The sequence below is a fragment of the Podarcis erhardii genome (assembly GCF_964252035.2).
Source record: "Podarcis erhardii genome assembly, chromosome: 7".
Taxonomy (NCBI): domain Eukaryota; kingdom Metazoa; phylum Chordata; class Lepidosauria; order Squamata; family Lacertidae; genus Podarcis; species Podarcis erhardii.
Genome location: NC_138511.1, coordinates 78494420 through 78519763, shown reverse-complemented (window position 1 = coordinate 78519763; position 25344 = coordinate 78494420). Strand labels below are relative to the sequence as shown.

At 45.6% G+C, this 25344-nt stretch overlaps 1 protein-coding gene across 1 annotated transcript; it reads right to left on the bottom strand.

The window, feature by feature from the left end:
* Positions 1-2467: 2467 nt before the first annotated feature.
* PLAUR (plasminogen activator, urokinase receptor) lies at positions 2468-13344 on the bottom strand. Its single transcript, XM_081869389.1, has 7 exons — positions 13048-13344; positions 10855-10965; positions 8907-9053; positions 7399-7560; positions 7126-7263; positions 5995-6141; positions 2468-3702 (listed from the first exon to the last, which is right to left on the bottom strand). Exons 1-7 carry the CDS (start codon positions 13094-13096, stop codon positions 3440-3442), a joined length of 1017 nt encoding a protein of 338 aa, XP_081725515.1. The 5' UTR covers positions 13097-13344; the 3' UTR covers positions 2468-3439.
* Positions 13345-25344: the final 12000 nt, after the last annotated feature.

Below are 25344 nucleotides of genomic sequence, written 5' to 3'. Positions count from 1 at the left end.
GATGTGGATTCTAGCAATAAGGTAAAGGTAAACGACCCCTGGATGGTTAAATCCAGTCAAAGGTAACTATAAGGTGCGGCGTTCATCTCACTTTCAGGCTGAGGGAGCTGGCGATTGTCCACAGACAGCTTTCCGAGTCATGTGGCCAAGATGACTAAACCACTTCGGGTGCAAAAGCTAGTACAAAATTTGGCACCTCCTAGCAATGGCAAACCTGCTGCGCTGGTACAAAGCGAGACAGGCCCTTTCTTGCTCTCCACCCTCTTTTCCCATCCAATCTTCCTCTCCTCTTTCCCAGCCTAATGTTCCCTCCCTGGCAAAAAGAAATTAAAAATCACCAAGACAGTTATATCCCTTAAGATATTTGAAGATGGCTCCTCTCAATATATATATATAATAATAAACAAATTATCCAGTAGCACCTTAGAGACCAACTAAGTTTGTAATTGGTTCTTGGCATGCACATGAAAGCTTATACCAAGAACAAACTTAGTTGGTCTCTAAGGTGCTACTGGATAATTTTTTTAAAAATATATGTATTTCAACTGCGTCAAACCAACGCGGCTATCTACCTGAATCATGTCTCCTTTTTTCCAGGCTAAACATACCCAGCTCCTTCAACTATTCCTCATAAGGCTTGTTTTCTAGAACCTCCTGGTCCCTTCCAACTTTATGATTCTGTGTATTATTTATTTATTCCATATTATTTATTTGTTGCATTTATTTACTGTATTTTTCTCCAAGGAGCAGAAGGTGGCATACAGGGTTCCCCCTCCCCCATTTGATCCACCCAACAGTCCTGTGAGGTAGGTTGGACTGAGGGGCAGTGATTGGCACAAGGCCACCCAGTGAGTTTCATGGCTGAGTTGGGGGTTTGAACCCCAGTCCCCCAGGTCCGAGTCCTCCTCTCTAACCACTACACCACACTGCTTCTACTTGAAGCTGTTGGAAGTGGGATTGGGAGCATCAATAATGCCAGCTACATTAGAAAAGGCTGCACAGGCTGTAGACTGGCAGATACAGTGGTGGTCTGGATGAGTGCCAATAAATTGAGACTGGCAAGACAGAGGCCCTGTGGGTAGGTGGTTCTCAAACTAGCATAACACTGTAAACAGTCTTGAGTGCCCCCAGAAAATCCTGGGAGCTGTAGTTTGCTAAGGATACTGAGTGTTTTTAGGAGACACCCTATTCCCATTACAGTGCTACAGTTTTCCAGAGTGGTTTAACAATAAATCCCTCTTTCCTGGGGACTATAAGAACAGCAACACTGTGAGGGGAAGAGGGCTCTCTTGACAACTCTCAGCACCCTTAAGAAACTACAACAATCAGGATTCTTTGGAAGAGAAGCCAGGACTGTTTAAAAGTGCTTTGAACACTGCTTTAAATATGCAGTGCAGATAGGTAAAGGTAAAGGACCCCTGGTCGATTAAGTCCAATCAAAAACAACTATGGGCCGTAGTGCTCATCTCGCTTTCAGGCCGAGGGAGTTGGCATTTGTCTGCAGATAGTTTTCCGGGTCATGTGGCCAGCATGACTAAACCACTTCTGGCGCAATAGGACACTGTGTCGGAAACCAGAGCACATGGAAATGCTGCTTACCTTCCCACTGCAGTGGTATCTATTTATCTACTTGCACTGGCATGCTTTCCAACTGCTAAGTTGGCAGAAGCTGGGTCACACCAATGGGAGCTCACTGCATCGCAGGGATTCGAACCACCGACCTTCTGATCAGCTAGCCCAAGAGGCTCAGTGGTTTAGACTACAGTGCCACCTGCTCCCCTAGTGCAGATAGGACCTGTGAGTGTGCATAGGCAATGCATTTTGACTGATCCAGCTGGACTACAGGGCTACAGAGTGGTTTCACAATCAGTCCCTCTTCCCTGGGAACTCTGGGAACTGTAGCTCTCTGAGGGGAATAGTGATCTCCTAACAACTCTCAGCACTCTTAACAGACTTCACTGCCCAGGTTTTTTGGGGGATGGCATAACTTTTTAAAGTGGTTTCATAATGCTTTAAAGGTACATGTGGATGTGGACAAAAGGAGGGACACACACACACACACAGAGGTCACACGTACACATTTTAAACACACTAATACTTCTTTAACATCCATGGATTCCCCCCCCCCCAAGAAAAAATAAATACTGAGAACTTCATTTTGTTATGGGTGCTGAGTATTGTTAAGGGACCCCTCACAGAGCTACAATTCCCAGCACCCTCAACAAAATACAGTTCCCACTGTACTGTTATAGTACTATAAATGTATATCATGGATGAGAGCAGAAACTGTTCTGTGTAGGGTCAATTGCTTTATGGATGAGGGACTTGGGAACTTGGCAAGGTTGTTGGACTACAGATCCCATTATCCCTGATGGTTGGCCAGGCTGGCAGGGGCTGATGGATGTTGGAGTTGAACAATCTCCAGAATTCCCCGGCCCTGCATTTAAAACGGCTGACACATGAGCTCTTACTTTAAATAATATAAAAATAGTTTATTAAGATAAATAATGTTCAAACGCGCGCATATATAAGGATAATAAAATAAAGGGCAGTGACCACATCCTGTGGTTAACAAACTTCAGGAAGTCCAAACCGGAGTTGCGTCTAGATGGTGCCTTGCACAATTTCCCATGTCTGATGGAACTTCTGGTTTTCTGAACAGTCTTGTGTTGGAGGAGCAATTCCCAAAAGTGCCTTCCAGATCTTAAACAGCCAATGGGACAAATCCTTGTTTCTTGAAAGAGTCCAACAGTCCTCCACAGCAGTGCAAAAAGAATAAATAATAAGGCGGGACGTTCTGGTTTGCACATATCTGTTTTCATAAATGAAAAAAAGTAATGGCCACCAAGATTTCCCCAGTTAGGAGAGGGGTCCAGCTTCTCTGCCTTAATTTGCAACACAGAGAGCAGAGAAGCGAACCAAGGAGTCCTGAGTCTTGCTCTTCCGGAGCCGCTATTCTCCACTCCACTCCTTTCTCAACAAGTAACTTACTGCCTGCTCCAGTACTCAGAAGCAAGCCTTACTTTTGTTCAATGGGACTTATTACCCAGACATCAGAATGTAAGAAGATGGCCCCATCGAGGCCAGCATCCTGTTCTCACAGTGGCCAACCAGAGGCCTGTGGTAAACCCTCAAGCAGCAGCCAAATAAAGGATGACTCTCCCCTTCTCCCATTTGCAGCAACTTTCAAAAGAGAAGGTCATGGAGCTTGTGCTTGCTTACAACTTCAACCTGGAAGGTCTGCATCTTAATCCCCAATGTGTTATAGGAGTGGGCTGTAGTTCCTCAGTGGTGTGGGGAAAGGCACTCTGTGTATGCTCAGAGGTGGTTCATTCTTATGTCACATGTTTTCTTCACAGCTGCATTCTAATATTGGAAGACGGGGAGAAAACCCTGGAACATCCTGGCCTGGAATATGCCCTGATCTTAGCCGTGGAGGTCAGGAGCTCTCTGAGGAGAGGAGAAAGGTCAGAAGGATCAAAAGACCCATTGAAAGCAAAGTGTGTTGGGCTGAGACTCGGCGGCTGGCTTGGCTCCTAGGGGATGGTTTCAGCGTCCCGTCGACAATCCAGTTGTTGCAGAGGTCACCAGTGCAGCAGCGGCTGTAAATAGCACCCAGGTTCTTGTAGACGGACGTGTAAGGACTGTCACACCAGGATGGCGAAGCACAACCCTTGACGGCAGAGATTTGCCCAGTAGAACCTGAATGTGGAAATGAGCAGTGGTTAGTGACAGATGGGGAGAAATTGGTTTCAGTTCTCCTTTAAATGACACTTTCTGAAACAATCTGAGAACCAAAACGCAGCCATCTTCTGGAATGCACACTTCTCCAAATGTCATGATGCAGTTCTCCAATGGGTCCAAAAATGCATGTACATACAAATGCATATATTAGTGAAAAGAACATGCAAGCATGCATTATAAGGAATGGTTGAAGGAGTATGTTTAACCTGGAAAAGAGCAGACTGAGAGGAGATATGATAGCCCTCTTTAAATATCTCAAGGGCTGTCACATGGAAGAGGGAACAAGCTAGTTTTCTCCTGCTTCAGAGGGTGGAACTTGAAGCAATGGCTTCAAGCTACAAGAAAAGAGATTCCAACTAAAAGGGATATCCTTTTGATGGTAAGAGCTGTGTGACAGTGGAATGTTCTCCCTTGAAAGGCTGTGGACTCTCCTTCCTTTGGGTTTTTAAGCAGAAGTTAGATGGCCATCTGTCATGGATGTTTTAGTTGCAATTCCAGTATTGCAGAGTGTTGGACTAGTTGACCCTTGGAGTCCCTTCCAACTCCACAATTCTAGGATTTTATTAGGGGAAATATGCTTTGCCAAAATGTGTACTTCAGGCAAAAATGCATTAAAAGCATGTATATAAAGACAAATCCATGCTAAAATGCTGGTGGCTTCTCATGAGGACTTTACCAAAAACAAACAAACAACCCTCTCAAACTGGTGTGGAATGTGGGGACCTGAATTTAAGATTGGAAAAAAATGAAATAGATAGACTCTGACTGGAAGCCTTTTTGGAAGTCCTCTCCTGCCTGTGTCTCATCATCTGACTCCTGCTGACTACTTGGAACACTTTGCTGCTGAACCATAAGGTAAGTTTATGTTGTGGAGGATTTCCACCTTGTGCATGTGTGCATGCCCCCCTGTTCCATGAACACCTGTCCAAAGAGAGACATTGAGCAGGTGAAACTTTTCTTAGACTTTCCTAGTGGAAGTCTGAAATCTGCTTGGCAGGCCTTAGATGTGAGCTACAGAGGAACTCAGCAGGAATTTTGTTTCCTGGCATGTAGGACACCTGAATGAGTCCTTTCTGGATACACTCCCTTGCACGATGTAGCAAAGCCAAACAGGACCTGTTGTCTTGATAAACCTGTATAGGACATTTCACATTAACCCCGACGTCCTAAAACACTTGCAACAACCATTCACAATCCATAAGTGAATATGACAGTGCATTGAGTTCAGCTTCACAAGAACTTAGGCTCACTGTTGTCTGCTTCTTGCACAGCCAGCCAGTCAAACAGACACTGGTTGTACATGTAGCACACCTGTGGTGTCACTTTCAAAACTTGCATTGGCAAAAATCTCAAGACCTCTAGACTTCTGACTAGTGAATCTCAGTCTGTAGTGCATAGTACCTTTCAGGTAATGTGCTGTGCGCTTGATAGCCTTCCAATCCTGAACAGTAGGATTGTCCAAGGGGAGTGGGGAATGATTATGGCTCTACTATGTCTTGTTGGATATGGCCCCGACTCAGCAGCATGACCTACCCCTTCCCTATCCTTCTGGCAGACTGTCTGCCTCCCCCTGCCAGTTTTGAAAGCATTGAAATGATGTGCATTCACCTAAATGGATGTTATTGTTCCCACCCCTTCAAAGAACACATAATTGTCCTATGCCAGTGGTTTACAACTAGTGTTCTGTGGTACCCTGGGGTGTCTTGAATGATGGTCAGGGGTGCTGCAGTCAACACTGGTCTCTGTCCCTCTTTCTTTCCTTTCCTTCCCTCCCTCCTCTGATACTCTCTTGTGTCTCTGCCTCCCAAAGGCTTGCATAGTTGTTTGTTGCAGCAGCCCTGGCTACAAGTTCCCCAGGCAAATAGTACCTCTGGGGCTGGCGAGGGGGTGCTTCCCAGGCCCCTGTGGGGCTCTGTGAGGAGAGAAGGGAGGGCAGCTCAGAGACGAGGAGTGGCAGCAGCAGCTGGCCAGAGGACTCCCATGGAGAGGGGAGAAGAGATGGGGGAAGACTCCACAAGGGAGGGTGTTTTCAAAAAAGGGTGAGAGGCTGCCAGCTCTGCAGGCAAGGGGTGACATAACTTGGCTCCTGAGCCCCACAGGGGTGCCGCAGAAAGAAGGTACTTGGTCAAGGGAGCCGTGGACTCAAAGGGGTTGAAAACCTCTGCTCTATGCCTCTTTCTGTTGGGATTAACCTGGTCACATTAAACTTCAGGTGGAGGGAGTGAGAAGGAATGAGTAGATGATACTCACCATGTATCCCTGAGGCCTCTAGGCATTGGTTCATCACACCCCGGCACTGCACCTTAGTGATGTCATCTGGGGAACAACCGTGGGTGGAATTCCCCTCACAACTGAAACACGTGACCCCATTTGGGTGGGGTGGGGTATCCTTGTAGTCTGTAGGCAGAATAAGTGAATACTCTCAGTACCATAAAGTTCATCCCAGGCTGTCTGCACCAAGGCCACATATTTATGGCTTTAAATTTGGGTCCTTTTTTAAAAAAATAAAAATGGAAGGCATTATTAAAAGGATGCAATGGCACAGTGTAGCACTATCCTAGGGCATCATGGGTAATAAAAGAAAGAAATTGCGGGCGCCAGCCCAGCAGCCACCTGGAAAAACAGTGCATGACTGGCTTAAGCCATGGTTTGTTGAACAAATTTTGAGGTAACCATGGGTTATTTCCCCCAAACTTCTTTTCCCAAAGTTTGGTTTCTTTTCCAGCTGTTCCTACACCACGTCTTTGTAGCTGGGGTAGGGTGGTCAAAGAAACTATGGTTAGGGTTGGAAAAAGAAAATAGAAAACTATGAGGGTTTGGGGGAGTGAATTGACTTGCTACAATTTATAGTATCACATAGAACTATGGTAGAATCTGGACACATAAAAAAAGGTGTGAAAATGCCTTTAAAAAAATGTTTTGAAAATATACTGAATTTGCCATAGCTCACCATCGCCATCTAGGGTCACATTTGTATAATGCACTTTGCAACACACTTAAAATGTTTTATTTGCAGCTCCAGTTACAGATAGGTAGCCGTGTTGGTCTGCCATAGTCAAAACAAAACAAATTCCTTCCAGTAGCACCTTAAAGACCAACTAAGTCAGTTCTTGGTATGAGCTTTCGTGTGCATGCACACTTCTTCAGATACCAGATACTGCTGCTATCTGAAGAAGTGTGCATGCACACGAAAGCTCATACCAAGAACTGACTTAGTTGGTCTTTAAGGTGCTACTGGAAGGAATTTGTTTTATTTGCAGCTGTATAGCTGGGTCCTCTGTCTTCCCCCCTGAGCAAGAGCAATGCCATCAGGAGTTGGGAAAACACACAGAAACATTTGGTTGCAGACCTAGTTGGTGCTCCTGGAATCCCAAACCTTACCTTGTGTGTCATCATTGCACTGGCTGGAATTGCAGCATTTGATCAGATGGAAACTGTTCTGGTTGTGGAAGCCCAGAGGCTCCTGGCAGTGGGTAAGTGAGCCACAGCCCTTGATGCGCTGTTCGTCCCCCGGAAACTCTGCCAGTTGAGAGAAAACAGTGGCTGTGATTGTGGCCTTTTGTCTCTAGGCGGCGCTGGTGCAAATTTCATTGCAACAACCTCTCTTAGGAGGTTAGGAAGAACCCCATCAAACCAAAGGCTACAGGAGCTCACCTTCTGTCTCAGTGTAGGACGTGATATCTATGCACTTCTCCTCTGGCCGCGCACAGCGCATCTGCATGTGGCTGGAGTTGTAGCAGGTCTGGTCGGCTGAGCTGCAGGAATAGCAATGCAAGGGATTTCGTGGGCGACCCCGAGCAGTGAGCATATCCACGACTGCAGTTTGAGGAAAGCAGGAGAAGCAGAGAGAAAAATCAGGGCTGAATCACAGTCACAAAGCATTCAGATATATTTTCAGGAATCTCCCATCTGGCTGGAATCAAGCAATTTTATATAGGCACATGGATTTAAGGAGACATGCAATCTTTCATTTTGTTAGGATGTAAATTTTATTTTTTTATGTGCGTTCACTTTTTCCATTAAACACAATAATACGAGTAGAAGGGAAAGCCTATATAGATGTACAGTGGTACCTCGGGTTACATACCCTTCAGGTTACATACGCTTCAGGTTACAGGCTCTGCTAACCCAGAAATAGTGCTTCAGGTTAAGAATTTTGCTTCAGGATGAGAACAGAAATCACGTGGCAGCAGTGGGAGGCCCCTTTAGCTAAAGTGGTGCTTCAAGTTAAGAACAGTTTCAGGTTAAGAATGGACCTCCAGAACGAATTAAGTACTTAACCCAAGGTACCACTGTATTCTTCTTTCTATCCACCCCCACACTTTATTTATGTTTTTTGTTGCTTTAAACTTTAAACTGTTTTCAATTTGTTCTGCTGTAGGAACCTACCCTGGGACTTTCCGGTAAAGGGCAGGCAATAAGTAAATAAATAATGTGTACCCATAGCAGTGACCAGAGGAGGAATGACCGCTGGGAGGAACTCAGAGATAAGAAATTTCAGAGTACATCTGCAGCAGCACAAATGGACGCCTCTCTCTGCCCCAACTGCAACCAAACATGTCTCTCCTGTATCAGTCTCTGCAGCCACAGCAGGTGCTGTAAGTCTTCAGTGATTTGACTTCATTGTCCTCTATTGTCTCTTGAGACAGAAGGATGCCAGCCGGGCAATGCCAACTTGACGTTTAATAAATAAAATTTAATGCAGAGAGGGAAACACCAGCACTGAAACTGTGACCCGGTTACAGAAATTAGCAGATCTAATTGCATGAGGTTTAGTGGTTCAAATGCATGCATGTGAATGGATAGAAGAAAAAGGCTTACTTGGGGCTTGGGACCAGCCTTTCACAGCCTGATACCCTTGGGAAGATGTTGGACTCTGGAGCCCCAGCCAACATGGGATGGTGGGGTTTGCAGCTTCCCCACCCCTGTGATAGAGGAGTCATTTGGCATGGGGGTGATTCAGCTCAGCTCCAGGGGTGAGGCTGCTTTCACACCAAAACAGATGTTGGGGCAAAGGCTTACTGCCCCTCCCCCTGTTCCAAACCCACCCTCGCAGCTGCTTTTGGGAAAACAAAATTATCCCGGGAGTTCTGTTCAGGGGGTTCCAATTTAATGTGCAGCACAGCCTGCAGAGCGAACCCTCTCTGCTCACATGGACTGACCGTTTAGCACCCCCTGGTTGCAGAGGTCAGTCCCGCAGTGCTCCTCCGCCAAGAACACGACCTGGTTGCCAGAGAGGTGGGAGATGGAGCTGTTTGGCTTCCCACCCACGTCACAACCCTTCAGGATGTAACTGGAGATCTTAGATCCTGCAAGGAAAGAGAGAGAGAGAAAGTAAAAATGAAGGCACCATTCTTTTTTCTTTTCTTTTTTAGAAGGCAACATTCCTAAGTGCAGACTTAGCACTCACGGCATAAATCCTGTTTCACAATTTAAGTAAAGGTAAAGGGACCCCTAACCATTAGGTCCAGTCGTGGTCAACTCTGGTGTTGCGGTACTCATCTCGCTTTACTGGCTGAGGGAGCTGGCATACAGCTTCCGAGTCATGTGGCCAGCATGACTAAGCTGCTTCTGGTGAACCAGAGCTGCGCACAGAAACGCCGTTTACCTTCCCACCGGAATGGTATCTATTTATCTACTTGCACTTTGATGTGCTTTCGAACTGCTAGGTTGGCAGGAGCAGGGACCAAGCAATGGGAGCTCACCCCGTCGTGGGGATTCAAACCACCGACCTTCTGATCGACAAGTCCTAGGCTCTGTGGTTTAACCCACCGTGCCACCCATGTCCCTGTTTCACAACTTACAGATATGCAAACCAGATTAGCTCTCACTTTAGGTCTTCCCCTTGTGGTTCTATTTGGTTGTCACAGACTGTGGCACATATAAGTTTGTACATAGTCATCCTTCGTTGAAATAAAATTTATCGACATTTTAAAAGTTGGTGCAAAGCTTCTCCGGGGTCCGGAGTGCGGGTGCCGTCACAAGCACTTGCCAATAGGTGCTTGTCACCGCCACTGTCCACACGCAACATGCTATAGACTAGCAAAAGAGTGTGTTGCTGCTTCCTTCCCAGGGCTCACTTGGGTGTGTTAAGACATGCATATGTTTCCACACCTGCAATGTTCCACCGTCTTTCAAATATTGCATGTCTCTTTCTGTAGGTCTGTCTACGCCTCTGTTTGACAGATTCCAGCAAACCCCATTGGGGTTGACTGGAAACCTAAGGTGCCGTTGCTTTATTGTTTTCCACACAAAAATGTTTCAGTAAATGTATCCATAAAATTTGCAAAGCACACACACAGAAGATATAAATACTGAGGGCTACCAGAGCTTCTCGCTCTGATAGCCAACCCCCACCCCACCCCTTTGCCCTTTGGCCACCAGCCCTTCCCCCACACCTGACCAAACCCCATTTTATTCACTTGCAACACAGAAACACAGAAACATTACAAGCAGACCCGCACCAATACAAAAAAGAACAATATATCTCAAAAAGGAAACAATAAAGTAAGTTTCTTCTCCTTTTATTGGGTGATCTCCCAGTTCTGGTATCATGAGGAGAAGAGAGTTCTCCTTTTTCACATCCTTCTAAAAACCTCTATCTCAGGGTTTGGGTGTCTTTTCCCTTCTGAGGCAAGAGTTTCCTTTCTGGGCAACTTTCCAGGCACCGCATGACACTGGTGGACGGGGCCAGAGGCAAGAGCAACAAAAGTGGGTGGAGTTACCTTTGTTTGGCTGGCTAGTTTCTACACCAGGCATAAGCAAACTCGGCCCTCCAGATGTTTTGGGACTCCCATCATCCCTGACCACTGGAGCTGTAGTCTGAAAACATTTGGAGGGCTGAGTTTGCTTATGCCTGTTCTACACCCTGCTCCTCCAGCCAGCCAAGCATGAAGCATTGTCAGAGTTCAAGCCAAGCAAAAACCTTTGAGGAGGGTGCAACGCTGGGCTGATGAAGGGCATGATTCAAGAGGTGGAACGAGGGAGTTTGTCCTCGAGGGCACCCATTCTGCCTAAGCTGAGGTTCCTCACCTCTGCTCTCCAGCTCCTCCTCATCTGCCTTGTCCTCCCTTTCCAATCCCCACAGCCTCCTCCTTCAAAAATACTCACGGGCCAGTATAGTCATTATGGTGGTGCTGCATTGCTCTTGGTACTCTTCGCAGATCTCCGTTTCCTGGCAGTCGCTGTCGCCATCACAAGAGTAGCATTCAAGGCCGGCGACTGAGAGAAGGGAAGGGAAGCCATTAGCAAACCAGGTTCAGCATAATGCAAATTGGTGTGTGTGTGTGTGTGTGTGTGTGTGTGTGTGTGTGTGTGTCCTTAACCTATTCGAATCTGGGGGCTAGGGAACTACTGTAGTGGCCACAAAAATGCCCATTTTCCAGGAGAAATGCTGACAATCTGCCCAGCACCTATAGATGTGTAAAGGTGGTGCCAAGTGAGCCTCCCTGGGGAGAACATTCCACAAGTGGGGGGCCACCACTGAAAAGGCCAGTTCTCATGTTGCCACCCACCTGACCTCCATCACACAGAGAAGGCCCTCAGATGGCATGTGTGGGCTCCAGACCATTTCGTATGGGGAGAGGCAGTCCTTGAAATGCGTGGAGCCCCTTCCTATGCCAGGTGAACATGCAGGTGTTGGCCCATGGCTATGGTGCACAACAGCATGGCATATTGAGGGGCACACACACAGACCAACATAACTTTCTCCTGCATTCTTTCACATGTGGTGGTAGGGGTTTCCTCAGAACATGTGGACCTTGGAATTGAGCGCTCTTCAGGGTAAAGTTGGCCTCGCTGGGATCTTGCCTGTGTGGCATAGCTGACAGATGAGAGGATGAGGGACAGCGAGACGGGGAGGGAATGGTCAAGTCTTTGGGGCTCCATCCTTCCAGGGTTGGAGGCTCTGCTGAGCCAGGGTTTTGTCACAAGGGTTGTGTGAGGACACAAGTACTGCTGGGGATGGGGAAATCCTTAGCCCCCTGGCATCACTCATCACGCCTTTTAAGGTTATGTTCCTGCCTGGCTGGGCATTTCCTTCCTTCTGCTTGGAAATGTCCAGCTCAACAGGATGTGAATATATTACACATCTGTCAGGTGTGAAGAAATGAGGTCAGGCACCCAGGCTTTGGCAGACAAAGGATTTCTCCAGTTTAAAATTATGACTATTTTTACTTTCATGTGACAGCTCTAGAAGCAATTGGACAGTTGATTTACTGCAAGGCTAGGAAGCCCGTGGCCCTCCCCATATTGCTGGACTAAGGTTGTATTCACATGTTTAGGGAAGCTTTTAATGTTTGCTGTATCACAGTATTTTAATATTCTTTTGGAAGCCGCCCAGAGTGGCTGGGGAAGCCCAGCCAGATGGGCGGTGTATAAATAATAAATTATTATTATTATTATTATTATTATTATTATTATTATTATTATTATTAATTATGTGCTCTCAACAGCAAACACCCAGATCCTCATAGTTTTCCCCTAAGATGAGATTCTCTCTCTATCTCCTATTAAGAATAAAGCACCTTGTTCTCCTTTTGGTTTATTTGCTCCCACAATTGCACTTTACTCTCCACCCAGAATTAGGAGCACCAGACCTTTGTGTCAACTTAGTATTGTCTATGCTGCCTGGCAGTGGGTCTCCAAGATCTCAGCTGGGACCTCTTGCAGCTCTACCTTGTAGAGGCAAGGGATCAAACCCTGGGACATGAGATGAGGTTGAGACCAGTATTTAATCCATGCAAGAGAAATGATGGTTCGGCAGCTTTTAAAATACTTTTCCGTACGTATGCTACTAAGTGAATTTCAGGGGGGTCTTAACAAGTAGTCAGAGATATCTGTGTTTGTAGTTAAACTGCAGGAAACCATAATTTCAATATAAATATACTGTACCATGCTGGGGGGGGGATGCTTACAATGAAACTTTGATAGTTACATGCCGGGCAAATGCTCTAACCACTTCTCTCTCGCCTTTTTGCTGTGGGTGATCTGCCTGCCAGTCGGCACACCACTTCTCCTCTGCTTTACACCTCTGGTCAGCACACCAGACCCACATTTTCTTGTAATGATACCAAAAATAAGAATCTAGGAAGTTTGAGAACTGATCGCCCTCCCTTCCCCCAAAAGTTACACATTCTGATCACCACTGAACTTTGCTCCTCTCCACTATTGGAAAACAACAACCGAGAATTCTAAAAAAGACATAACCACCATTCTGGAGGAAAACACACTCATGTGATATAGCAGACAGCCATTAGGCAGAAGATAATCTACATGACACACACACACATACACAATACTTACCGTAAACTACCATCAAAGACAAGGAGAAGCTGAACCAAAATAATTCCATGGATGTAGTTTGGAAGAGAAGTTATTATTTCTTTCTAATTCACAGATCTAGCTTGCTGTCCCTGGCTGGTTCCTCTGTTCTGTGCAGGAAGAATGTTCTGCCAACCTCTCTCCCTCTTTCTTTCTCTCTCTCTGCTTATTCCTTCAAGAAAAAGAAAAAGAAAACTCTTTTCCCCCTCTGGCCCCACCCCTGAAATCAATTGGAAAGGAACTTTTATCATTTCTGCTATGCAGAACTTCAGAGGGTGACGCAGTCGATGATGTGACTGATGCAGGAAGAGGAGAAGGGGGGGAACGGGGGGAAAGTGGTGACAGTTTTCTTTTGTGTGCTGGGTATGTCTTGAAGGTTTCAAGGCTCTTCCCTGAAATGCACTCTCATCGTCAGCACAGAGCCGCGGAGAATGTGAAACCAGAATGAAGAGGAAGCAAGCCTCATCTCCACTGACTCCTTGCAGTCCTTGGAGGGAGGGAGATTAAATAAAAAGCAGGAATGGGGCAGGGTGGGGGGCAGATTCCTGGTTGGCCCATGATCTCGCCTTTTATACGGTTTTAGAGCTGGGGAAGGTCATCTCAGAGACGCCACCCTTCTGCCCCTAAGGAGCCAAACTGGTGGCAAACTGGTGTAGCATTTAAAACAAATTCCTGACCCCCCAGCCCCCCCGGATATTCCAAGGGGGCCCCAGGTGAAAATCGTGCAAACAGGGGGCCACAGCACAAGCCTAGGGGTCCACAGAGGGAGGTGAGAAGTGAAGGGGGAAATCCTGATTGATGGGGTATCCTCTTGGCCAGTCACAAGTAGTAGAGGGCAGCCCACCAGGGCTAATGCTCCCCCCTTTTTTGCCACATGTGTTTTCTTAGAGTAGTGAAACTTAATTCTCTCCTCTTAGGCAAAGATCATAAGACGACCTGGCTGGTAGCCAGATTCTGCGCCCAGATTTGTAGGCACAGATCATCCTCTAGTATAAAATAGCTTACTAGGGAAATGCTGAAGTTTCCCTTTGGGGCGCCTCAGGGTCAATTTTTTATGGTAGCCCAAATCTCAGTTGGACGGTTGTGTGTGTGTGTATAAATTTTAACTCATGAGCTATTGCTGTAATCTGCTCCAATTGTATCTTTTATCTTTATGAACTCTGTTTTTATTGTGTTGTGTTGTGTTGTGTTGTGTTGTGTTGTGTTGTGTTGTGTTGTGTTGTGTTGTGTTGTGTTGTGTTGTGTTGTGTTGTGTTATGTGAGCTGGTCTTTGACCATATCTATCTATCTTAGAACAGTGCTGGTTTGTTTCCGGAGGGAGAGGGCAATTGCTGAGCCTCCCATTTTGACCAGCAGAGCCCGTGATCCAGAACCTCCAGGTCAGGTAAATGCAGTGATGGGGTGGTAATGGATAGGGCTGGGTGAGCCAGAGCTGCTTGTTGCTGCCGCCAGTGCTGGGCCCAGTGGATCAGCACTTTTGGATGTTGCCAAGGGGCGGAGGGCCCATCAGCAATGTTGGCTTGGCTCTGCAAGGTGAAATCCGCCCCAGCGCCTAGCCGAGCTGGGTCATCTGGAGCTGCTGACTTACATCTAGTAAATAACTGTTTACTCAGAAGAAAGCCGATGGGACGCAGGTGGCGCTGTGGGTTAAACCACAGAGCCTAGGACTTGCCAATTAGAAGGTTGGTGGTTTGAATCCCTGCGACGGGGTGAGCTCCTGTTGCTCGGTCCCTGCTCCTGCCAACCTAGCAGTTCAAAAGCACTTCAAAGTGCAAGTAGATAAATAGGTACCGCTCCAGAGGGAAGGTAAACGGTGTTTCCATGTGCTGCTCTGGTTCTCCAGAAGCGGCTTAGTCATGCTGGCCCCATGACCCGCAATCATAAAGCGAGAGTCGGTCACGACTGGACCTAATGGTCAGGGGTCCCTTTACCTTTACAGAAGTAAGCCGCACTGAGTTCAGTGGGCCTTACTCCCAGGTAAGGGTGTGTGGAGCTATAGTGTTTTATTGAGGCAGCCTTGGAATGACAAGACCTTTTTGCACCAGGTCAGTGAGGACCACTTGCTTTTAAAAATTCTCCCATATATACACAACTGCCTGTGCGCCTTTTGGACCATATCTGTAGGTCCGTCCGCCCCCCCCCCTCCCGTGTCAAATAACTTACAATATATTACAATTTATTTAAAACTCAATAAGATAGACAGCAATGCAATAGCATTACATCGGGGAAGAGTGCGTTTAAGTCCCACTGACCCCATTTTATGATGTTCCAGCACATGCCAATTTGCAGCTGAGGTTTTGTACACACAATACATTTAAAGAACATTCAAAGCATAACATTTCCCTCAAGGAATTCTGGGCACTGTAGTTTATATCCCACAGAGTTATGATTCCCATCAACCCATAACAAACCATGGTGTCCAGAATTCCTTGAGCACTGTGATACCCCTTTGGATTTTCAAGGCCTTCCCCCAAAGAATTCTGGGAGCTGTAGTTTGTTAAAGGTGCAAAGACTTGTTTAGGGGACTCCTATTCCCTTACCGGACCTACAGTTCTCAGAGTGGTTTGACAATAAATCCCTCTTCCTAGGGTACTCTGGGAACTGTAGGGGAATGGGGGTGTCCTAAACAAGTCTCTGCACCTTTAACAAACAACAGAAATCTTTGGCGGAAGACTTGAATGTTCAAAGTACTTTAAAAGTATGCTGATTGTGGCCTACGTTTTACTCAGCACAGACTCACTGAAATTAATGGACCTAATTTTGGTGGGTCTACTCTGCATAGGACTAGCCTTGGAGCCAGCCCATAGTTTTCGTGACTTTTTGAAAGGCACAGCCAAGTACAGTCGTTCCTTGGAAGTCGAATGAAATCCGTTCCGGAAGTCCATTCGACTTCCAAAAAGATTGAAAACCAAAGCACAGCCAATCAGAAGCCACAGAAGCCCTGCCAGACATTCAGCTTCCAAAAATAGTTCACAAACAGGAACAGTCACTTCTGGGTTTGTGATGTTCGGGAGCCAAAATGTTTGGGAACTAAGCTGTTTGACTTCCAAGGTACTGCTGTACTTTGCAGTGCCTACTCAGAAGTAAGCCCCAGCCCCACTGAGTTCAACAGGACTTGCTCTCAATAAGTGAGTGTAGGATTTCAGGTGTACATGAACAAACACACAAGTGGAATCTTGATGACATAGCATGAATCACCGTCTATTGTGAGCCACACACACTGAGCACAGCATCTGACTCAGCCTGGCGAAGTTCCCTCAGGCCTACAAATTGAAATGGAAGGCAGCTGTTAAGGAAATGAGTGCTGGCACTGAATTTGATGGGTCTACTTGAAAAAGCATGTCTGTTTTAGGCAGGCACTGAAAAGAATACAGGGAAGGTAGCTGCTTGATCTCAAGAGGCAGGGTGTTCCAAAGTAGATCTCAATGGATGACTGTGTTTTGGCTTAAGTATTCTTCCAGAAAGTGCAAATTAGGTAATTTTTGCATTTACAGTGGACCTTCTAGTTATGTACCGCTCTGGATACGTAACTTTCGGTTTACGAACGTGGCAAACCGGGAAGTGTATACTTCCGGGTTTTGCCACATGCACATGCGCAGAAGTGCTCAATCACACCGCACATGTATGCAGAAGCGGCACCTCTGTCTACGGATGTTTCGGGTTGCAGACAGACCCCCAAAATGAATTTAATTTGTATCCAGAGCGTCCACTGTAAAGGCAAACCGAAATGAATTCCTCCATAGTCCCTTACTGTGGCTAACCTTCCATCATTTAATTGTCTCTTTATGGTGGCCGATGGTGGTTTTAAAATTTCAATGGTTGGCTTTAAATGGTTAGCAACTTTTGAAATGCTTTTAGTTTTGAAGAGCAAGGTTATTGTTGTTTTAAAAATAAGCTTGTGAAGATTACTTGATGCTGGGAATGGAGGAGAATTTCGAACCAGTACACATATGAATCTGAATCTATCAAATTTTCACTTTCTGAAGCATTATGCGAACCAAAACACAACTATCCTCTGAAATGTGTACATATCTGAATTTTGCAATGCAATTCGTCAGCCAACCAATGTTCCAATGTTTACCCCCCAAAAAGCACATTTAGGGGAAAGTGTGCATAAAAATGAATAAATGAGTGAAAATGACATGCAAACATGCATTATGTATGGAGAAATTGTTTGCAAGGAAACCTACATTACTCACAACTGCATATTAAAAAGTATTGCTTTTAGATGAAATTTGCACGAACGTGATGAATTTTCATGGGGTTTGTAAAAAAAAAAAACCAATTGCAAAATGTGAAGAACTGAATTTAAGTTTGGAACAATGAGAAACTGAGGAAACTGAAATTGACAGATCCTTCCATACCTACTCGATGCAAACACATTTGAGGAAATACTCTTTCAGAGGAAACTACACAAAGCGCTAAACTGAATGTTGTGACGTTCTTCAGACTTGCTGCATATGAGGCAACTAGGGAAAGAGGAAGGCCACGTGGCAAAAGCAGACAGACTTCTTCCCCTTTATCTTGGATTCTCCTGGGCACTCTTAATCCCATAATTGTTTGAATCACTGCTGACTAAGCCTTCCCTTATACTGACCACATAGAGCAGCATTGAAACCCAAACAATCTGAATTCAGTTTTAAACCAGAAACCCAACTTTTGGGATGAGTTGAAGGGACATTGCCACTCACAACTGCTACCTCACAGAGCACAATGTTACTTATTGTTTGGGTAAAACGCTGGCTGTTTGGACACGCCAGTTGTGGGCTTGAGCAGAGGGGGTCCTCTGGAAGGGGTTCCTTCTGTGAGGACCTTCAATGCACCCCCAAAGGCTACCCAGTAGCATCCATGCTCCTCTGAATGGTGCCAGATGGATACATTTTAATTTCCCACACTGTCTTAAATGTATAAATCCACACAATAAAATTAAAGCATATCTAGGTAAGGTAAAGGTAAATGACCCCTGGATGGTTAAGTTCAGTCAAAGGCGACTATGGGCTGCGGCACTCATCTCACTTTCAGGCCGACGGAGTTGGCATTTGTCCACAGACAGCTTTCCAGGTCATGTGGCCAGCACGACTAATCTACTTCTGGCGCAACAGAACACTGTGATGGAAACCAGAGCGCACAGAAACATTGTTTACCTTCCTGCCGCAGCGGCACCTATTTATCTACTTGCACTGGTGTGCTTTCAAACTACTAGGTTGGCAGAAGCTGGGACAGAGCAACGGGAGCTCACTCCATCACGGGGATTCAAACCGCCAATCTTCTGATTGGCAAGCCCAAGAGGCTCAGTGGTTTAGACCACAGCGCCACCCGCGTAGTGCACATTTAAATCACATGACTCCCTCCCTGAAGAATCATGGGAACTGTAGTTTGTTTAGGGTGCTGGAAACTGTAGCTCTGTGAGGGGCAAACTTCAGTTCCCAGAATTATCTGCAGGAAGTCACAGGCTTTAAATTGCTGTTGAATATGCTTAAACCTTTTTCATACTGCCATTCACTCAAATTGCACCCAGAGATGTTTGCACAATTAAATCAAATTCTTTAAGAAGAAAACAGGAGGAAGCAGGCTCTTGGTGGCCTCTTTTATGGGCAAAGAGTTTGAAAACAAGACAATTATGCCACCTTCCCAATAAGGAGATTCCTGTGGTGCTCTGCTCTGCTTTTGGGTTCCAGTCATGCTGACTCACCTCAGGACCTTTCTTGGGTGGCTCAGAGTCAGACCTCTGAAAAGAACTAGGTTTGCAAGTGATGGCTAGAGGGAGCGGGGCAGTTTCACACTCCTGACTAGGAATGCATTACCACCAATTTTGGTTTCTCTCCATTTTTCTTTTTTTCAAAACTTAAATTCACTTCACCATATTTCCACCTCAGTTTGTGATTATTTCTTCTTCTAAAGCCCTCACAAAAATTCACCAGCCTTTCAGAGTGCATTTCTTATCTAGCACATCCATAGTGGTTTGCACATAGTGGTTTGTAAGGAACTCTGAGCCGGTCACTCCAAACTCAACCCATCTTTTTTGATTCAGATCAGAATGGAGTCTGAAACTAATGGGTTCCCTGCCCCCTATCTCAATAGTTTAGAAACTTTTGCCTTTTATTAACTAAGCAACATTTTAACTGCCTGTGCATGTTTCCTGACTGCTGCATGAAAAAGCACATGAATCTGACCTTTGAACGGTTTTGTAAGTAAACCATTTTGTTTTTGTAAACATGTGGTCTATCTCTGTGCTAGGGAAGTGGGAAAGCTAGGAGAATTTAAAAGGGGATATTTCAGAAACTTACTTGAAGGGCACACTTTAAAGGTTTTACAGATATTTTCATGCTTTTCTTTGCTGCATATTTTGTAATTCTAAATCTCTGCTGGAGTTCTCTCATCAAAGAGTGTATGCCCCAAATCTGAGTCTTGGCTTCCAGGATCCAACACAAATACTGTACCATCCTTGCATGTTATTTTCTTCGATATATGCATTCATACACAAACTTTGACTGTATGTCTCTGTATTTCTCTGTTCCCAGCAAGTCAAACTGAGCAGGATTGAACCCTCTGCTCACCAGCTGTGTTTGCCACAGGGAATGAGCTGGCGAAACTGCATCTAGCAGGATTGATGCTCCTGCACTCTGAAGTGTGGGCAGTATTGGGGAAGGAGACCTGACCATATGTTTTAATAGGGTTTAAACGAGAGGACTTTGAAACATACATATGTATTTTTATTGGATTTTAAATTGTATAGAGAGTTAAATTAGAGCTGAATTTAGGATTTATTCAGGATGTACCAGCCTACCACATGTGCACATCTGATTTTGTTTTGGGTTCGCTCTTCTTTATCTATGATTCTATCCACCCTTGCTGGAAGTGCATGGGCCAGACCCTCCAGCATTCCACAGCCGTTTGTACTACAACGCCCATCACCATGTTGGCTGGGACTAATGGAAATTGTAGTCGAACTCAATACCATCTGGAGGACACCAGGATGCAGGAGGCTGTACAGCTGAATCTGGCAGGCTTCCCTCCAACCTTCTTTTCTCACCTGAGTTGCCTATGAACAACCCTCAGGGATTGCAAGTCACATTCCAGAGAGGAACGTCACCGGGGTGGGCCAAGGAATGAGGCTGGGATTAGAGCAGGTATCTGAACGGGAGCCATGACGTAATTCGGGGGCTGAACAGAGAGGTGTTTTCACCCATCTCATAAGCATTTGAGGAATTTGCTGTATCATAGTGCCGAATCCTTAAGCGCCCCCTTGGTGGTTTCCAAACTCTCAGCTAAGCTTCCTAGAGTGCAGGAGAAACTACTGAATCAGAAAATAATGGGACTTCTATTATTTTTTCTTTTATTGATTGATTCCATTATAGCCCACCTTCCTTCCAAGATGCTCAAGGTGGCATACATGGTCCTCTCCCTCCCAATTTCCTCCTCACAACAACCCTGTGAGGTAGGGTTGGGCTAAGAGACAATGACTGGCTTGGTCCTCTTATGATATTAGAGCCACAGCTTCCTCAACCTTGGACCATACTGTTTCATCTGAATCCCTTTTGCTGGAAAGCAAAACCCCATTTCTTCCACTGAAGTGGAGTAGCTGCAAAATCCAGGAATGGCATGGTGCCAATGGTAGTTGCCCCCAGATGCCCTTTGGGTTTGGTGGCATTTGGCTGCCTCTGCTGGCATGAGGATTGGGGAAAAAAATAGGCTGGTTACACCAAGCACTGTCCTATTTCTCAGTGTCTTCAGATACACATGATCTGGAAGAAGAAAAAACAACCAGCTTGAATTAATCACGCTTCAAACTTTACCCTTCCTAGGGAGACTGATGATTATTCTGCAAATGTTTCAACATTATTACTGAAAAGAGATGGCCGAGGTCACAGTTTCACACACCCATATAAGGAGGGGATGTGAGCTTTAGCCATTTGTCAAGTGGCATTCAGCGTATTTGCACTTTCCAAAGAACTTTAAACAGTTACAGTTTTCCGGAAATAATCCTTCAAGCTGTAGTGTGTTAAGGAGTTGAGAGCTATTAAAGGTAAAGGGACCTCTGACGATTAGGTCCAGTTGTGACCGACTCTGGGGTTGCAGCGCTCATCTCGCTTTATTGGCCGAGGGAGCCGGCGTACAGCTTCCGGGTCATGTGGCCAGCATGACTAAGCCGCTTCTGGCAAACCAGAGCAGTGCACTGAAATGCCATTTACCTTCCCACTGGAGCGGTACCTATTTATCTACTTGCACTTTGATGTGCTTTCAAACTTCTAGGTTGGCAGGAGCAGGGACCGAGCAACGGGAGCTCACCCCATTGCGGGGAATCGAACTGCCGACCTTCTGATCAGCAAGCCCTAGGCTCTGTGGTTTAACCCACAGCGCCACCCATGTCTGCTGTTAGCAGACCTCTATTCCCCTCACAGAGGTACCACCCCCAAATCAGTCCCTCTTCCTGGGAACTGTAGCTCTGTGATGAGAACAGCCATCTCCTAACAACTCTCAGCATCCTGTAACAAACTACAGTTCCCAGGATTCTTTGGGGGAAGTTATGACTGCTTAAAATGGTGTGATACTGCTTTAAGTGAAGAGGGGGCCTCAGTTGAGCGTGTTTTATTCCCTAGCTAGAAGTGTATTTAGAAATTCAGCCTTACTTTAGAATCTCAATATTAAACGTGGTGGAGACTTTTGTGCCTTTAGAAATAGAGTGGTGCCTCGGAAGTCAAACGGAATCTGTTCCCAAAGTCCATTTGACTTCCAAACCATTTGGAAACCAAGGCACAGCTTCTGATTGGCTGTAGGAAGCTCCTGCAGCCAATCGGAGGCCACAGAAGCCCCGTCGGATGTTTGTGTTCCAAAGAATGTTCACAAACCAGAACACTCACTTCCGGGTTTGTGGCATTAGGGAGCCAAAACGTTCGACTTGCAAGGCATTTGGGATCCAAGGTACAACTGTATGGTTAAATTACACATATTTACACCTTTAGTCTACACGGAGTAAGTTACAACATGGTCATCTCAACAGGGGCTTGTTCCCCACAGTGGATAACTTAATTTTGAGAAGGAAAAAAACCCAAGTTAATCTGGGAGGTGTGAATCAGATCAATTCAAATGGGAATTTGTAAATATTGCATTCCTCAACCATTCCCACTCTCCGCTAATACAGCTATCTTTTCAGGAGTTGTTGCTGTTGTTGTTCAGATCTTACAGTAAATAATGTGCAGACTGGAGACAGAGCTTTCTACCACAATAATACACCCCCACACCTCAGCAACAGGTGCTCACACTACAAGCGAAGAATGCCTGTGAAGGACATCAGTTACACAGGTGGATATATGACTTTTGTCTAGACCTAGAGAAAACTCTGTTTCCTGCAGCACTTGCAAACTCATTGAAAGCAAGGGTTCTATAATTAGCAATCCGAGAATTTAGCTGGGTTTCCTCCTCCCTAATTTAAGTTCATTCCGTTACGGAAAAGCCTTGGCGTTATAAATAAACAGAGCCTAGTTTTGTCCCACAACATGGAAACTGAACTCGTTATATCATGCGGCAATTGTAAATTAATTAACGAAGACAGAAGTAGGGAAATGCGGTTGTGGTTCTTTTCCTTAGGGCAATGGGACATGAGGCCCCTATGCACACAACACATTTATTTATGCCAATTTCAGAGTCGGGGTTCCTCCAAAGGAGCTACTGGGAATTGTCGTTTGCTGACGGCACAGATAATCTCTGCCTGAGATTTGTTTAGATTGTTGGCATCTCCCCACGAAACACTCCTTTGCAGAGGTCCCTGGGGAAAGGGACTCACGATTAAACCAGCTTAACTGTGGCCTTGTTGCCATGTTTCACTGAACACGGGTTCAGATTGTGTCTATACATGGAGACGTGTTTGCTTGAAAGAGTGTACACTTGTTGATTTGTGCAGCTTAACTGTTATGTAAAGAGGTACACAGATTGTACATGGCTACATGTCAAAAACTGTATGAAGAAGAAGAAGAAGAAGAAGAAGAAGAAGAAGAAGAAGAAGAAGAAGAACCACCTAATTCACTATCTCAAGGAAATTTGCACATAAGGTAATTAAAACAGTTACAAACACTAAAACAAAAAATAAATTTAAAACAAGGAGGCACTCATGGTAAAAACCCATTTATCCTGCTGGAAAAGCCCTAGCTGCATTTTAAACCAGTAATGTGTACACAGCTTTAATGTACAGCTCAACTATTTGTGTGAACAGCCACACAAGACTGCACACTCTTTAAATGTAATTTAAACATAGCTAAAACAAAACAAATTCCTTCCAGTAGCACCTTAAAGACCAACTAAGTCAGTTCTTGGTATGAGCTTTCGTGTGCATGCACACTTCTTCAGATACACTGTGTATCTGAAGAAGTGTGCATGCACACGAAAGCTCATACCAAGAACTGACTTAGTTGGTCTTTAAGGTGCTACTGGAAGGAATTTGTTTTGTTTTCACTATGGCAGACCAACACGGCTACCTATCTGTAACTTAAACATAGCTATTTCCTCATAGAAGTCAAATTCCCTGGTGCGTAATAAACGTGAAGTAAATGGAGTTTACTGGGACGCAGGTGGCGCTGTGGGTTAAAGCCTCAGTGCCTAGGACTTGCCGATCGAAAGGTCGGCGATTCGAATCCCTGCGGCGGGGTGCGCTCCCGCTGCTCAGTCCCAGCGCCTGCCAACCTAGCAGTTCGAAAGCACCTCCGGGTGCAAGTAGATAAATAGGGACCGCTTACCAGCGGGAAGGTAAACGGCGTTTCCGTGTGCGGCTCTGGCTCGCCAGAGCAGCGATGTCACGCTGGCCACGTGACCCGGAAGTGTCTCCGGACAGCGCTGGCCCCTGGCCTCTTGAGTGAGATGGGCGCACAACCCCAGAGTCTGTCAAGACTGGCCCGTACGGGCAGGGGTACCTTTACCTTTAAATGGAGTTTGGTTGAGTTCTTGTGCTGTCTTGTGTTTGTGGCCTTCCAGCTGTTGCTGGATGCTGTCTCCCATTGGTTCTTGCCAAGGTGGCCAAGAATTATGGGAGTTAGAGTCCAGTAACATCTGGAAGGCCACAAGCTCCTCATCTAGAAGATTGCTGAACCTCTTGGGCTTCTAGAAGTTTAAAGAACCAATAGGAAGCTACAGGCTAGATTTAAGCTCCTGGATCCAAAGTGGTTCTGAAAGTGCTGCGGACCAGCTTACTTTAATTTAACATTTCACACACAAAAAAAAACCTCAACAATTTTTGTGTTCAGATTTTCACTTTTTGAAATATGGCAACCCTACTACAATATCCATACTGAGGTCCAGCACTAGCAACCTCAGACAGCACCATGGAAGTGTCACTGACACTTGTCCTGCCTTCTCTTTTAAAAAACAACAGCCGCAGCAACACTCTTGCCAGCTCCCAGTGGCCACCATCTTTGTTTCTGACAGCATCCTGAAAGCCACCTGAACTTCCAGGGAACTGTGGAACTTCAAAGTGTTACGCACAATTAATTGCATGTGACTGGAGCATGGGTCGGATCCAGTCTTCAGTTGGTTCTCATCCCACTTGCACAGTCAATTTCCATATGGCAGCCAACGGGGCAATGGACGCTCTACATTGGAAAGCTGCCTTTTCACATGTCCAAATCTAGCATGCACCAAGGTACGTAAGGAAGACTGTTACATTCCCAAGGAAAGATGCCTGGACTGTGTGCAACAAATTGGTACATATTTACATGAATCTGCCCTAAGATGAGTCATCGGGGGAAGGCCCTCCCTGGGTTTCAGCCATTCAGTTGTGGCAAACCAACCAATAATTTTATCTAGCTGCTACTCTGGGCAACGCTTTGACAGATGGCAGCAATGTTGCAATAGCTGTTTTGATGACCTAGAAAACGAGCACGCAATCGTTTTAATTGCAGTGTTAGTGTGTTGTTTTTAAAATAACATTGTTTCTTAATTGCAAGGGAGCTTGAATACCCTGCCCACTACCAGGCAACGGGCAAGGTGTTCTGCAAGGTCAAAGCTAGAAATGGGACGCTCCAAAGGCATCTGTGTTTAGGTTAGCAGTGAAAAAGTGAGGCCTGGAGGTAGTGCTTAGTTAGTCTGTATCCACATCATATATTTAAAGCACTGTTATACCCCTTTGAACTTTCATGGCTTCCCCCAGAGAGTTCTGCAAGCTGTGGTTAGTTAAGAGTTCTGTGAGTTATTAGGATACCTCCTATTCCTCTCCCAGCACTGCAATTCCCAGAGTTCCCTGTGAAGAGGGATCAATTGTTAAACTACTGTAGGAACTAGAGCTCTGTGAAG

Coding starts and splice junctions, on each gene's coding strand:
- PLAUR (XM_081869389.1), bottom strand. CDS start 13,096: ATGGAATTATTTTGGTTCAGCTTCTCCTTGTCTTTGATGGTAGTTTAC. Junction 9,054..10,854: donor CATAATGACTATACTGGCCC/GTGAGTATTTTT, acceptor CTTTCCTTGCAG/GATCTAAGATCTCCAGTTAC. Junction 6,142..7,125: donor GTGCAATGATGACACACAAG/GTAAGGTTTGGG, acceptor TTCTGCCTACAG/ACTACAAGGATACCCCACCC.